Source organism: Hemitrygon akajei, chromosome 20, assembly GCF_048418815.1.
Source record: "Hemitrygon akajei chromosome 20, sHemAka1.3, whole genome shotgun sequence".
Taxonomy (NCBI): Eukaryota; Metazoa; Chordata; class Chondrichthyes; order Myliobatiformes; family Dasyatidae; genus Hemitrygon; species Hemitrygon akajei.
This window is the reverse complement of record NC_133143.1, coordinates 62,865,917-62,881,854: the sequence shown is the minus strand read 5'-3', so window position 1 is coordinate 62,881,854 and position 15,938 is coordinate 62,865,917. Positions and strand designations below refer to the sequence as shown.

Here is a 15,938-nt window from a genome sequence, read left to right as displayed (position 1 = left end):
CTGAGGTGCAAAGCAACTTGAGAATCCTTGTGCAGTATTCTCTAAAGGTTAATTTGCAGATTGGGTCTGTGGTGAAGAAGGCAAGTGAAATTTTAGCATTAATTTCCAGGGGACTAGAATATAAAAGCAAGAATGTAATTTTGAAACATTAGAAGGCACTGGTGAGGCCTCACTTGTAGTATGGTGAGCTGTTTTGGGCCTCTGATCTTAGAAGGTATTTGCTGAAACTGGAGAGGGTTCAAAAAAAGTTCACAAAAATGATTCCAGGATTGAATTGCTTGTCGTATGAAGAGCATTTGAAGACTCTGCGACCTGTATTCACTAGAATTCAGAAAAATGAGGGGTGACCTCATTGAAACCTATCAAATGGCGAAAGGCCTTGATAGAGTGGATGTGGAGAGGATGTTTCCTATGGTGGGAGAGTCTAAGACCAGAGGACAAGATGCCAGAATAGAGGGGTGTCCTTTTAGAATGAAGATGAGGAGGAATTTCTTTAGTCGGAGAGCGGTGAATCTGTGGAATTCTTTGCTACAGGCAGCTTGGAAACCAAGTCTTTATGTATATTTAAGGCAGAGGTTGACAGGTTCTTGATTGGTCAGGGCATGACGGGACATGGGGAGAAAGCAGGAGACTGGAGCTGAAAGGAAAATTGGATTTGCTAAATGGCCTAATTCTGCTCCTATGTCTAATAGTCTTATATCCACATTCCTTAAAAGAAAATTCTTGAAAACTGCTGATTCTTTGACAACCGTGCAACTGTTTATGAGTGGTTTAATTTGCCAGTTGTCAAATTGAATCATTTAATTAAATCTTCCTATAAAATCCCTGCTATGTTCCCTGATACCGTAGCATTTCCAGTTTAACAGGCTTCAAGTAAACTTGTGCTCCTTGCACTTAAGTGTGTTGACCTAAGTCCATTATATGGATTAATAACAAAGGAGAAGAATACTTACTTCATCACATTTTTGCAGTATCACCTTTGTAACTTTACTAATTCTGAATACTGTTTTTTAATATTAACCAATTCATTCAGCCTCATTAATGCCTCGGAGTCAGAACATTTCTGCAATGAGTTTATCAATGTGTTTGTGAAAAGTTTAATACTCTACATCATCATACAATAAATTGTTATTCCTTTCTTTCCGACCCTGTTCTTATTATATGTTTTATCCAGTGTTGAAGTTTAATATAATCACTGCATGAAAGCTGAAAGAAAGAACTCATAAGTGTCCCAGTGGTACAAAGCTGATGATAATGGTCGAGGGTTGTTTCTCAGACTGTGAGGGTCTCAGGGTTGAAGGACTGTGTCTAGCAATTGACAATGGGCCAATGCTGGGATCTTTTTTGTTGTAATTTTTCTAAACGATTCGGATGTGAACATACAAGGCATGGTTAGTGAGTTTGAGGCATGCTACCATGGTGGCAGTTCGATAGTGTAACAGTTTGCACTGCCAGCTGTAAAACTGGGATTTAATTCCTGCCGCTCTCTGTAAGGTGTTTATACGTTCTCCCTGTGATGACATGGGGTTCCTCCAGGTGCTCCAGTTTCCTCCCACTTTCCAAAGAAGTATTAGTATGCAGGTTTATTAAGTAGAGGGCACGCTATGTTAGTGTCAGAAGCATGCTGACACTTGTGGGCTGCCTCCAGCACATTCTTGATGCAAATGACGCATTTCACTGTATGTTTTGATGTGCATGTGACAAATAAACCTATAAGATAGGTGGTGTTTCATATAGTCAATAGATTATGAAAAATCACAGGGGAATCTTGGTCAGTCAGGTACGTAAGATCAAATGCGGGAGTTTGGAAGGGACACTACGGGTAGCTCCTTCAAAGGGTGGTGTGTATTTGGAATGAGCTGCCAGAAAGAGTGGTTGAGATCAGCACGTTAGCAGCATTTGAAAACCATCCCGACAGATGCATGTATAGGACCTTTTACCGTCAAGCAGGAGATACCATAGCATTAGGACAAGAACTGTTAGGGTAACAAACAGCATCCTCTCCCCCAGCTATGAGACTATTGAACTCCCTGCCACCACCTATGTCTCATCATCTATGAAGCACAATTGCATTACTTTTTGACTTGTGTTGGAATGCACCTTATTACATGTATTTGTTAATCTAATTGGGGTAATATCACTTTATATGTTGTGCGTGAGTTATATATACTGTGTTGTGCACCTTGGTTTGGATGAATGTTGTTTCATTTGGCAGCACACTTGTGTAGGATTGAATGATAATAAGCTTGAACATGAACTTGAACCATAAGCTAATTGTCTCACATTTTATGTTCTCCTCAGCCATTAAACGTTACAACATTCACCAGGTTTCTTTCCAATGTGTTGGATGTTAATTCATTTCACTGTATTTTTTGATGTTCATGTAATAAATGAATACAAGCATTTTGGGAGGCTTCCCAATATAGCAAGAATTTAATTTTGCAAGCACATCGGTCTTCTATTGCCCAGTCATTTTGGGGTTCCTGTCCTGCCAGTGCTCCTTTAATCTCTGAAATGAACAAGGAAAAAGCCAGGGTTGTGTGTGGAGGTGGTGAAGAGGAACAAGTAAAGAGAACTGCACATTAAGAGCACATTTAATGTGAGGAAGATCAGATAATCTTCAGTGCTTTTATACCTACTGCTCACTCAGTAATGGTTAACATTTGCTTAGTGTAGCAGTTAATGTAACTCTTTACACTGCCAGCGACCCGGGTTCATTTCCCACTGCTGTATGTAAGGAGTTTGTACGTCCTGATGAAGGGTCTTGGCCTGAAAGCGTAGACTGTACTCTTTTCCATAGATTCTGCCTGGCCTGCTGAGTTCCTCCAGCATCTTGTGTGTATTGCTTGGATTCCAGCATCTGCAGATTCTCTCTTGTTTGTGATTGTACGTTCTCCTCTGGTTTCCTCCCACATTCCATAGACCTGCAAGTTAGTAGATTAATTGGTCACAAGGGTGATAGGGCGACCTGGGATTGTCGGGCTGGAAGGGCCTCTTACTGCGCTGCATCTCTCAACAAAATACGGGAGAAAAAGCTGAAGAGGGGCTGAAGTAGGTCTGAAAGAGACACTGTTCCAAGTATCCCACACAAAAACAGATATAAGCTGGCTTCAGAAAGTAGTGGAATCTGCTCAACACATCATGAGTACATGCTTTGCACCAATGGTAGTATCCACTGAGAGCACTGCCTCAGAAAGCAAAATCCATCATCAGAAATCCCTATCAACCAGTCCATGCCACCTTGCAGCTTCCATTGGACAGGAGACACAGAAGCCTTAAATCTCACACCTGTGGGTTCAATAACAGCTATTTCCCTGCAGCCATAGCCCTCCATATCTTTCTCATCCAATTTAAAAATCCAAACTTCTCCTAAAAGTTGCAGTCGAATCTGCATCGACCACTTCCGATGGCAGCTCGTTCCACACTCTTGTCACCCTCTGTGTATAAAGGGTCCCCCATAGATTCACCTTTCACCCTATACTTATGACCTCTGGTCCTAGTCTCACCTAGCCCAAGAGGACAAAGCTTTGATCCTGTCTATACCCCTCATGAATGAGTACCGTAACTGAATTCAATGTCAAATCAAATGAACTAAGTGACATAAGGAGTACGAAAGATAGATGGACCATGGAAAAGGAAAGAGACGAGGGAATTAAGAAAACATGTTTTTTTAAAATCTAGGTAGAAAAAATTGAAAGTGAAAGTCAATGCTACATTTCAGTGACCAAGATATCGAATGGAAGACAATAACAGAATGTAAGAAGCTACAGAAAGAAGTGGACTCTGCTCAATATTTGCACACAAATCTCTCCCCACTAGTGGTAGAATCTACAGGAGGAACTACCTCATCAAGGCAACATCTGTCATCAAAGATCCCCTCCGGTGGGGCCATGCCATCTTTTGCAGCTACCATCAGGCAGGAGGTACAGAAGCCTGAAGTACCTCATGAGCAGGATCGAAGATATAAAGTACATATATAATCAAAGTATGTATGCAGTGTACAACCCTGAGATTTGTCTTCCCACAGTCATAAAACAAAGAAAACCCATGGAACCCATTCAAAGAAAAACATCAAACCCCGAACACACAGAAAAGAACAAATCATGCAAATGAGCAACATGGAAGATAAAACATCAAACCACAAAGTCATTGAAAGAGTCCAGGTGTATTCAGTTCAGCTCAGTTTAGTTCAATGTAGTGCTGTGTCGTTTGTTAACTGCAGGCTGCAGATCAAAATCACCCAAAATATCAACAGACGGAGTGACCAGAAACACAACATACACGTGAACTACGGTGTCAAGTCCACAAACCACATGGACCAAACCTTGCCCAAGACCCAGTACTCCAGCAGCATCAAGTGAGAGGGAGAGAGAAAGAGAGAGAGACCATTCATATGTAGGCACCGTCCTCTGGGAGCAACAGGTGAGAGTGAGCAGTCTCTACCCTGCAACCATTCAGTTTTCCAGCCAGCTGGCAAAACCCAAGTCATTAGTTTAGCGACACTTTGACCATTTTGCACTAAAATGGAATTTTTCTGTTCTAAGCATTTTCTTTTTTGTGAATATTATGTATATTTAATGATTGTTTTTTCTTGTGAGTGTTGCTCCTATGATGCGATGATGCAAGTAAGTTTTGCATTGCAGCTGAGCATAGATATATTTGTGCATATGACAATAAACTCAACTTGGACTTTAGTTTTGAACTTCCAACACCTGCCTCCATTTCCACCAGACAGACATATTGTCAAGAATTAAATAAAAATATAATAGATACTCAGCAGGCCAGGCAACATACTTGGATGGAGAAATGCAATTATTTCAAGGAGCTTGCAACAAAATATGTGTTTTAAGATTTATTTTAATATTTTGAAATATTAGTTTATAAAATATTGATTTTTATGACGAATAAATAATCTTATTACAATCGAGGCCGGGTTTCTTGTCATATGCACAAGTACATGTAGGTACGGGTGCATTAAAAATCTTACTTACACTATCATAGGTACATAGAGCATTCACAGGAAAAACATACATTAAAGATAACATACACAGTTTTTTCTTACAAGAAAACACAATTAGAACATTAAAAAAAAGTTAATTTTAAAGCGAGGGGAGGGGGTCATGGTGTTGCTCAACTGAAGTGATTAGAGTTTTGCTGGTCGTTCAAGAACCGAATGGTTGAAGGGAAGTAGCTGTTCTTGAACCTGGTGATGTGGGACTTAAAGCTTCTGTACCTCCTGCCTGATCATATAAACAAGCATACAGCCCCTAATTAATATTAACCTTACATCCATTCCATTATAACCTCCAGTTTCCCCAGCCTCTGGGAGGGCGCAGAGTTTTGCTATTGCTGATTGGTGAAAGCGCGTTACAGCCCGTCACTCGCGGATTGGTGCTGCCGCTGTCAGTCAGGTGTGAGCTCAGAGCTTCCGCTGGCTCCGCGATAGGCTCGTTTACGGGAGAGTTGTAGGAGGCAGAGGTCGTGGGGACGAGATTGGAGCATGGCGGCTGTCGTAAGAAGCTTCATGAACTTGCCATTTAAATATAGCGGCTATGTTCGCCACCGCATGGGTAAGGCGGCTTCCTTCTTACAGCCGGCGTTAGACCGAGAGCTGAACTGCAATCAGTACTGTTTGCCCAAGAGCCGCAGTAAATCTGAAGGTTGTGCGAGACACTTGTCTGAATAATGTTCCCTTTAGACAAGTTGGAAACCAATGTAACTTAAATGCAATAATATTTTTGCTCTTTTTGGTGTTTGTCACACAGAAAAACTTGGCTAATTATGATTACCATCACGATAAAATCTGCAGATGCTAGTGTAGTTCGCTTGTTGGATTCTTATCTCTCAGATTTACGCCTTGTTACGGACCAGTGATTTTTTAATTTATGCTTAGCCACCCTGAAATGTTTAATTTTGTACAGGGATCTGTAGATATGTAACGTTAACAACCTTGCTTTTAACATCTGAGTGTTATTTTTGGCTCTCGTCGTTTGCTCTTGACTGAATTGCATTACTGTTTGCCAAAATAGAATCCAACTGCGAGACGACATTGGTGTTTCTCATTGAAAGTTGTATTTAGTTATAGATTTGGGAAACTTTTTAAGAAAATCCCAAAATATGCAGGTTTTATCAAATTCACGTTGAATTATTTATTTTAATGCCGATCACTCCCTACCACGAATGCTTGCCATATATAAAGTGAATGGTAGTGTGCTTGGCAAGCTGGAGTTATTGTTGACTGGAGAATTGGAGGTCAAAAGGGACACAATAGATAAATTGAATCCAGAGATGACAATGAGAATTGACGATGGTTTCAGCCACTAAACATCTCAGTCTTTGGAGATATATTGATGAATACTTCTGTTTAAAGTATTTTCTGGTTGAATTCCAGGATTCTGTTTGGCCTGTATCAATATGAGTGGGATTCTCTGAGGAGAGTCAACGAAATAATTTATCAATGTATTGAGGCAGGCTCTTCTGTCCAGAGGCCAGCTTCCGTCAGAATTACCAATATTTCCTCCTGGACTTTCTGGCACTCAGAGCTAATGTAAGGTGGGAGTGTGGCATTTTATATTTTATAGAATATTGTGTGCAATTTTGGTCCCCTAATCTGACGAAAGACATTCTTGCCATAGAGGGAGTACAGAGAAGGTTCACCAGATCGATTCCTGGGATGGCAGGACTTTCATATGAAGAAAGACTGGATCGACTAGGCTTATACTCACTGGAATTTAGAGGATTGAGGGGGGATCTTATTGAAACGTATAAAATTCTAAAGGGATTGGACAGGCTAGATGCAGGAAGATTGTTTCCGATGTTGGGGAAGTCCAGAACGAGGAGTCACAGTTTAAGGATAAAGGGGAAGCCTTTTAGGAGCCTTTTAGAAGAAAAACTTCTTCACACAGAGAGTGGTGAATCTGTGGAATTCTCTGCCAAAAGAAACAGTTGAGGCCGGTTTATTGGCTATATTTAAGAGGAAGTTAGATATGGCCCTTGTGGCTAAAGGGATCAGGGGGTATTGAGAGAAAGCAGGTACAGGGTTCTGAGTTGGATGATCAGCCATGATCATACTGAATGGCGGTGCAGGCTCGAAGGGCTGAATGGCCTACTCCCGCACCTATTTTCTATGTTTCTATATTCTGCTGTACAGTCCAACAGTCAGTGAAGGTGTTTGCAGACCTCTGGCTTTGATGCTGAGAAACCCAACTGTTGATTCAGGAGTAACTGTTAACGTGATGCTATTACAACTGGGGCTGTTCTTGAGTTCATTTCTGGTGTCATTTGTAAGAAGTTTGTATGTTCTTCCTGTGTGCACATGGGTTTTCTCCAGGTGCTCTGGTTTCCTCCCGTAGTCCAAAGATGTATTGGCTGGTAGGTTAATTGTCCTGTGACTGGGCTCCGGTTAAATTGGTGCGATACTGGCTGGCACAGCTTGTTGGGCCAGAAGGGTTGTTCTGTGCTATATTTATAAATAAATAAAGAATTCCTAGATAACAGTAAATTTAAGTTTTTAAAAATGTATTTCATTGCTGTAAGTTATTTTAAATAAATATAATTGTTTTGGGGAGGTTTTAAATAAAGAAAAGATTTTTGAATGTCAAAATCATTCACATCTGTTCAAATCCAGTGATTAATTTTGACAGCTGGTGAACTAGAGAAGGGACCTTGTTGGTTGTTAAAGCTATCTCACGCTTTTTTTTGAAAGATTAGTTTTATTTGTCGAGTGTACATCAAAGCATGCAGTGAAATACGTCACTTTCATCAAATCAAAGAAGATTATGCGTGAGAAGTCACAAGTATTGCCCTGCTTCTGTCTCCAACGTAGCACGCCCACAACTTGCTAAACCTAGCCCATGTGTCTTTGGAATGTGGGAGCAAACCGAAGCACCCGGAGAAAGGCCACACGGTCACAGGAGAGCACACAAACTCTTTACAGACGGTGCGGGATCTTAACCCTGATTGGTGATCGCAGGTGCTGTAAAGGGATGTGCTAACTGCTACTCTACCGTGCCACCCACTTGCACTGGGAGAGGATCTGTTGGATCACTGGATCATTCCAGAATGTTGGGATGCAGTGTCCCCATATCTGGGACAGCACTGGAAGAAGAGAGCAGGAAGTCAGTTATCTGAGGATCAGCAGTAGATTTGTAAGGACAATGAAGAAGAAGAATTAAATTTCATCAGTTGAGGCTATCTTTGTGCATTCAACATCACCAAGGAATATTTAGGTCAAGAAGAGGAGGTGGCTGAGGGCAGCTATTAGGACAACATAGTATATATGCATTTAGACGATTCAGATAGGAAACTAATGTACAATGTCCTGTGTATGTTACTCAAAATGGCTTCTTTGGTTTGTTAAGAGTAGGAATGCTTCTTTGTCTGATAAGTGTTTCTCTCGCCGTTGTTTAGCTTTATACTTGCTGATATGGTAATTGTATTCATTTGTTAATCAATGGGGAATGTTATTGTGTCTTGTGAGGCTGGGAACTTGGGGGAGGGGTTTTTGCGGGCTTTTGGTGTGGAGAGAGAGTCGGGAGGAAGACGGCGAGGAAGGTGGACATGCGCTGCACTGCTCGGAAGACCACCGGGGAGTCCTAGGTGCGAAACGTGGAGGTCAGAGGCAAGCGATGAGGGGTCGGATGGTTCGAAGGTTGAGCTCCAACGATGTGCACTAAACTGACTGAACTTTGATAAGTTGGCGCCTTTTGTTTTTTTTTCCTTGCATATATATTGTATTGTCTAATACTCTTTTAATTTTAGTAAACTCTTTAAAGTGTGTTTCATAACGGTATTTGTTGTGGGTTTGATATTGTGGGCGGGCGCGAGGCATAAACTCGATTCTCACAGCACCTGCGTGTATGGGAGGTGGGGTTGGTGTGTGGCTGGATCTCCTTTTCCCCTAGACATATACCAGCCTGTTGGGTAAGTGTTACATTTGTGGGGTGCTCGTCCCAGATTGGATTGTCAGGGGCTGTGGAATCGCACAGGCAGCAGAGCGGAGATGGACAGAGATAAGATTGTTAGCAGGTGCGAATTTGAAGGTGTACCGCTGCAGTATGCATGCGTAGTGAGCGGAGTGGATTTTCGAGTTTCGGGAGACGCGTTAATGCGGGGGTTAAGTTTGGTGAAGGGTATGGGGCAGGTAGAATTGGTAGCTAGATGGTGTGGTAAAGAGGTGGAGTCTAGCTGAGTGTTGGTTCGTACGAGTGCTGACGTCAGGACGTTGGAACTGCCGGCGACGGTCAGTGCACCGGGGGAGGAGGGGCTGTGGGGGCTCCACACTCTCTCCAAGGATGAGGCTGAGGAGACATCGGAGGAGGAGCTAGAGCTAGAGGTGGACCCCAGAGAGGTGGCCGGCACTAGTAAAGGGAGGTGGGAGGAGGGAGTCGTGACTAGGCCCCGCCCCCCAGGTAGGGGAGAAGCCTCGGAACTGGCAGCCGCACTTAACTCCCTGGTGGAAGTGGCCAAGAGGCCACGGCTGAAGCTGGGGGTGTTCTCCGGAGCCAAGCCTACTCCGGACGGGGAGGTGGACTATGAGACCTGGATCCTCTTGATGTTAGAGGAGTGGTCAGGCTCGGAGGAGGAGAAGAGGCAGCGATTGGTGGGAAGTTTGAGGGTTTAACAGCCAAAACAGTCCGGGAGTTGAAAGCTGAGAAGCCTGGGGCCTCAGTGGAGGAATGTATAGAAGTTTTGGAGGGAGCGTTTGGGTTGTCAGGGGAACCCTGGCTGCTTTTAGCAGAGTTCCAACGCCTGGAACAATGGAGAGGGGAAAAGCTCTCCGAGTACATATTTAGGATGGAGGGGATGCTCTCGGGGCTGCGGCGCCGGGGGGTAGTGAAGGCACCTGACGTGGCTAGCGTGAGGATGAGTCAGATATTCAGTGGCTCTCTGGAGGAGGACAAGGTGGCGTGGACTATCCGGCAGGCTTATAGGAAAGGCCCCCCTCCATCGTTCGGGCAACTGATTAGAGAGGTGCAGGAGGAAGAGAGAGCATTGGGGCGGAAAAGGGGCGCGGGCCTACGGGAGCGATCCTCAGCGATACAGGAAGTGGTGGCTGGGTGGAGGAATGACAACCCCCCGGGGAGTAGGGAACCCCCTCTGGAGGGGAGGGACAGGGGAGGTACCCACTCTCGGGGGCGACCAGTGCAGTGGGTTGGGAGCGGGAGTCGTCCTGGGAGAGGAGGGGCGGCAGGCAGCATGTGCTTTAACTGTGGGAAAGAGGGGCTTTTCAGGCGGGACTGTGGGCGGCCGAGGGTGTGCTATAGCTGTGGAGAGGAGGGACACTTTAGGTGGGATTGTGAGAGACAAGGAGTTCCGCGGAGGACAAGCCCCCCTGCGACTAAGATGGGAGAGGTGTCGGGAAACTTAAGAGAGGCTCAGTGAGGGAACGGACTGGAGCCTCTGGAGGAACACATTCCCAGAGATCAGCCAGGGGACCACCGGGTGCCCACGCCTCTATTCCAGATGGGCTGGTAGGACCCCGTGCCAGTGTGGGTCTACAGATAGAGGGAGTTTACGCAAAAGCCGTTCTTGATATGGGATCGCAGGTGACCTTATTGTACCGGTCTTTCTACAACCAATATCTAAAGCATTTGCCCGTAACCCCATTTGACGCCCTGCAGATTTGGGGTGTGAGCGAGGGTGACTACCTGTATGATGGGTACCTATCGGTGAGATTGGAGTTCTCGGAGGGCGATGTGGGAGTGTCCGAAGCTATTGAGACGTTGGTGTTGGTGTGTCCTGACCCGGTGGAAACCGGTGGTGCTGCCCTCCTGGTGGGGACTAACTCCCCCGTTGTGCGACGGCTCCTGGGAGCTTGTAAGGAAAAAGCGGGGGAAGACTTTCTGGAGACCCTCTCGGTGCATCCAGTGTTTTGAGCAGTGTTCGAAGAAGGGGTTGCCTCCCTAGGGCTGGACCCGGAGTTTAAACGAGGGACGGTGTGGTGTACGCAGGCGAGGCCCAAGGTGATCCGACCAGGGGAGGTAGCACTAGTGATGGGGACCCCCAGATTCCCAGGAGTGCCGACGGGCGAAGCCCTGTTAGTAGACGCCCCGGACGATCTTGAAGGGGAGACACGATTTCCGGCGGGGGCGCTGGTGAGGCCCGAAGTGCAGAGACCAGGGGTGGTACATGCGAGGCGTATAGCTATAAGTGTCAGGAACACCACGGCAAGAGAAATCACCTTTAAGAGGGGAATGCCGCTGGCACACCTGTTCCAGTGACGGTAATGTCTAGCACACCAGTGAGGACCCCTAACGGGGAGGGATCGGAGCATCGAAGGGAGCTGACCGTTGAAGTCTTTAACTTCGGGGATTCCCCTGTGTCGCCGGAGTGGAAACACAGACTAGTGGAGAAGATGCTGGAGATGGAAGCTGTTTTTTCTCGGGGCGAGTTTGATGTTGGCTGCTCCAAAAGCACTCGCCACACCATCCGGGTGACGGAGGACACCCCGTTCAGAGAGAGATCCCGGCGGCTGGCTCCGGCAGATGTTGAGGACGTGCGGCAGCACTTGTGCAAGTTGAAGGAGGCCGGAATCATAGCTGAGTCCTGAAGTCCTTATGCGTCCCCAATAGTGGTGGCACGGAAGAAGAATGGGAGAGTGCGCATGTGTGTTGACTACAGGACGTTGAATCGGCGAACTGTCCCTGATCAATATACTGTCTCAAGAGTCGAGGATGCGCTGGCCTGCCTGAGCGGTGCGAAGTGGTTCAGTGTGCTGGTCTTAAGAAGTGGGTATTACCAGATCCTGATGAGTGCGGGCGATAAAGAGAAGACCGCTTTTATCTGCCCGCTGGGGTTCTTTCAGTTCGAACGAATGCCCCAAGGCATATCGGGAGCCCCAGCCACCTTCCAGAGGCTCATGGAGAGAACTGTGGGGGATATGAATCTGTTAGAGGTGCTGGTGTACCTGGACGATTTGATAGTGTTTGGATCGACTTTGGAGGAACATGAGGAGAGGCTGTTGAAGGTGTTGGGCCGGCTTAATGAAGAAGGGTTGAAGCTTTCCCTGGACAAATGCCAGTTCTGCAAGTCATCGGTTAGCTATGTTGGCCATATCATTTCACGAGAGGGAGTGGCTACTGATCCAACCAAGATAGAGGCCATGACCACCTGGCCGAGACCCCAGAAAGTGGGCGCTCTGTGCTCATTTTTGGGGTTCTGTGGGTATTACCGGCGATTTGTGAAAGGATACGCCAAAGTGTGTCACCCGTTGACTCAGCTGTTGTGTGGCTATCCCCCGGTGGGAAAGAAAAGGAAGGGGGACCAGAGGCAGGACGCTGGAGGATACTGGAACCCGGTGGAACCTTTTGGCTCGAGATGGGATGATCAATGTGAAGAGGCATTCTGATTTTTGAAAAGGGCACTGACCCAGGCCCCAGTGTTGGCTTTTGCCGATCCCCAGAAGCCATATGTGCTGCACACGGATGCCAGTCGAGAGGGTCTCGGGGCTGTTCTGTACCAGGAGCATGGCAAAGCATTGAGGCCGGTAGCCTTTGTCAGCCGAAGCTTGTCGCCATCGGAGAGAAACTATCCCACTCACAAGTTGGAGTTCCTGGCGCTGAAGTGGGTGGTGGTGGACAAGCTGGGCGATTACCTATACGGAGCCAAGTTTGAGATGAGAACGGATAACAATCCTCTCACTTATATTTTGACTTCGGCGAAGCTGGATGCCACAGGACATCGGTGGCTGGCGGCCTTGTCTGTATATGATTTCAGCCTGAGGTACCGCCCAGGAAGCAGGAATGTCGATGCGGATGCATTGTCACGTCGGGAGCCGGGGGAACATGAGGGGGACGAGGAGTGGGAGAGTGTCCCTGCCCCTGGAGTGAAGGCGATGTGTCAGTTTGCTATCACCGTGAAGGCCGAGGGAAGAGGGAGGCTGGAATGAGCCGTGGACCATTTGGGGGTTTTTGACGACGCCATACCCCTAGCTTACTGTGACCTGACCGCACTGCGGACTAAACAGTTGCCGGAACTGAGTCCGGGGGAAGTGGCAGCTGCTCAGCAAAATGACCCAGGCATTGGCACAGTGTGGAGAGCGGTCGAGAAGGGGGATGGGGCGTTGGCTGAGAAGGCGAAACACCCATTCGTGCCTCTGTTGTTGAAGGAGTGGTCTCGGTTGAAGTTAAAGAACCAAATCTTGTACCGGGTAACGGCGCCTCTGGACCAACCCCACTGTTGGCAACTGGTCCTGCCGGAGGAGTATCGGCAGGCTGTACTCCAGGCCTTACATGATGATTCTGGACACTTGGGGGTGGAAAAGACCTATGGATTACTCAAAGACCGGTTCTACTGGCCCCGGATGAGGGGAGAAGTCGAAGAATACTGTAGGGGATGCAGTCGTTGCATCTGGAGGAAGACCCTGCCAGCGTCGGCGGCTCCACTGTCGCACTTGCAGAGTGCGGGACCTCTGGACCTGGTGTGTATGGATTTCCTGTCGATTGAGCCTGACACCAGCAACACCGCGAATGTCTTAGTCATCACTGATCATTACACTCGCTATGCTCAGGCATTTCCCACTAAGGATCAGAAGGCGACGACAGTGGCGAAGGTGTTATGGGAGAAGTATTTTGTTCATTACGGCATTCCCAGGCGAATCCATAGTGATCAGGGGCAGGACTTTGAGAGCCGCCTTATCCATGAATTACTGACTATGCTTGGGGTTGAGAAATCCAGGACTACCCCTTATCACCCCCAGGGAGATCCTCAGCCAGAGAGGTTCAACAGGACCCTGTTGGACATGCTCGGGACGCTGGAGATTGGGCAGAAAAGTAGATGGAGTTGTCATATTGGACAATTGGTTCACTGTTACAATTGTACTCGCAATGATGCTACAGGGTACTCGCTCTATTATCTGATGTTCGGGCGGGAAGCGAGGTTGCCCATTGACTTGTGTTTTGGGGGTGAAGTGGGTGAATTACCCAGGAAGTCCCATCTAAAGTATGTGTCCGACATGAAGAGGGAGTTACAGCGGGCGTACGAGTTGGCCGAGGCGGCGGCTACCAAACAAAATCAGAGGAATAAGATGCGGTATGATCGAAAGGTGAAGTTTGTCCAATTATTGCCGGGCGACCGGGTCCTTTTACGGAATTTGGGACTCCCTGGTAAGCACAAGTTGGCAGATTGATGGGCGGCCAGCCCCTATGTAATAGAGAGCCAGATGCCGAACCTGCCAGTTTACCAAGTGAAACCTGAGGATGGGAAAGGGCCTATCAAGGTACTCCATCGGAATCACCTGCTGCCGCTGGGTCAAGCGGTGCAGGTGGATAAGGAGCCAGAGTGGGAGGTTACACCCAGTACAAGGACTCTGTGAGGGCGCGGAGAAAGGGAAGAGCCTGCTGCTGAAGAGCGGGGACGGGTCCATCACCCGGGAAGGGCTACCGATTTGGAAGAGGACGACTCAGATGAGTGGCCCCTGTTCCCATTCGCTGGTGCTCCAGTTCCAGGAGAGGAGGCTCCTGGCCCTTCCCATACTGACTTGGGTGAGAGGAGGGAAGGTCTTGAGGGCCAGATGGAGAGGCAGCCAACATTGGTGGGAGAGAGGGTGGAACCCGAGCATGAGCCGGAGAGATCTCAGGTGAGGGAGGACCCCCGTGAGGAAGAGGGTGAGGGTCTGTCAGGTAGAACTGGGGTGTCCGAGACAGTGGGTTCGCAGGTGGAGAGGGAGCCCCGTGGGGCAGAAGGGGTATGGAGATCTCAGAGAATTAGGCGCCCCCCGGAGCGGTTGACATATGTGGTTTCTACTGCTCTGTGTAGTTATGTCACTGCTTTCTGCACCTGGGTTGGGTTTTGTGTGTTGCAAGAAGCTTTGGGGAACTCTAGTAATGCCATGAGGGCATGACATTTGCTGGTGGGGAGAGAATGTACAATGTCCTGTGTATGTTACTCAAAATGGCTTCTTTGGTTTGTTAAGAGTAGGAATGCTTCTTTGTCTGATAAGTGTTTCTCTCGCCGTTGTTTAGCTTTATACTTGCTGATATGGTAATTGTATTCATTTGTTAATGGGGAATGTTATTGTGTCTTGTGAGGCTGGGAACTTGGGGGAGGGGTTTTCGCGGGCTTTTGGTGTGGAGAGAGAGTCGGGAGGAAGACGGCGAGGAAGGTGGACGTGCGCTGCACTGCTCGGAAGACCACCGGGGAGTCCTAGGTGCAAAATGTGGAGGTCGGAGGCAAGCGACGAGGGGTCGGATGGTTCGAAGGTTGAGCTCCAACGATGTGCACTAAACTGACTGAACTTTGATAAGTTGGCACCTTTTGGTTTTTTTCCTTGCATATATATTGTATTGTCTAATACTCTTTTAATTTTAGTAAACTCTTTAAAGTGTATTTCATAACGGTATTTGTTGTGGGTTTGATATTGTGGGCTGGCACGAGGCATAAACTCGATTCTCACAGCACCTGCGTGTACGGGAGGTGGGGTTGGTGTGTGTGGCTGGATCTCCTTTTCCCCTAGACATATACCAGCCTGTTGGGTAAGTGTTACACTAAGATTAAGATTCATTTAATACAGTGAAATGCATTGTTTGCATTAACAACAAACATGACCTAAGGGTGTGTTGGGGGTAGCAAGCAAGCCTTGTCACACATTCCTTGCCAACATAGCATTCTCACTGTGATCACAGAACAACACAAGCAGCAACAAAACAACACCAGCGAAATAAGCCCCTTGCCTCCCTCTCATTCACGCACACACAGGGGGTTCTCTAATCCCAGGACAGGCTATCTCTGGTCCTTCAGCCTGCAGTGGATTCAGACTCGCAGACATTGGCCTTCGACTTCCCCAGCAAACTTCGCAGAGACTCGCAGACCAAGGACTTTTCGGGCTTTGATCTTTGTTATCGATCCCAGGACTGGCAGATGAGAGTGAATGAAGACCCAGGATGAAGACCCGAACTCTGGCCTCAAGGTCCTGACATACCGATGACGGGACCCTGAAT

At 47.2% G+C, this 15,938-nt stretch overlaps 1 protein-coding gene across 1 annotated transcript in view; it reads left to right on the top strand.

Annotated features, from left to right (window-relative positions):
- The first annotated feature begins 5,443 nt into the window (after window positions 1–5,443).
- LOC140713863 (3-hydroxyisobutyrate dehydrogenase, mitochondrial-like) overlaps window positions 5,444–15,938 on the top strand; it is a 140,413-nt gene continuing 129,918 nt past the window's right edge. Inside the window, exon 1 of the mRNA XM_073024465.1 lies at window positions 5,444–5,570. Coding sequence (XP_072880566.1) covers window positions 5,501–5,570 — 70 coding nt within the window. The 5' untranslated portion in view covers window positions 5,444–5,500. The remainder of the gene's footprint in view (window positions 5,571–15,938) is intronic.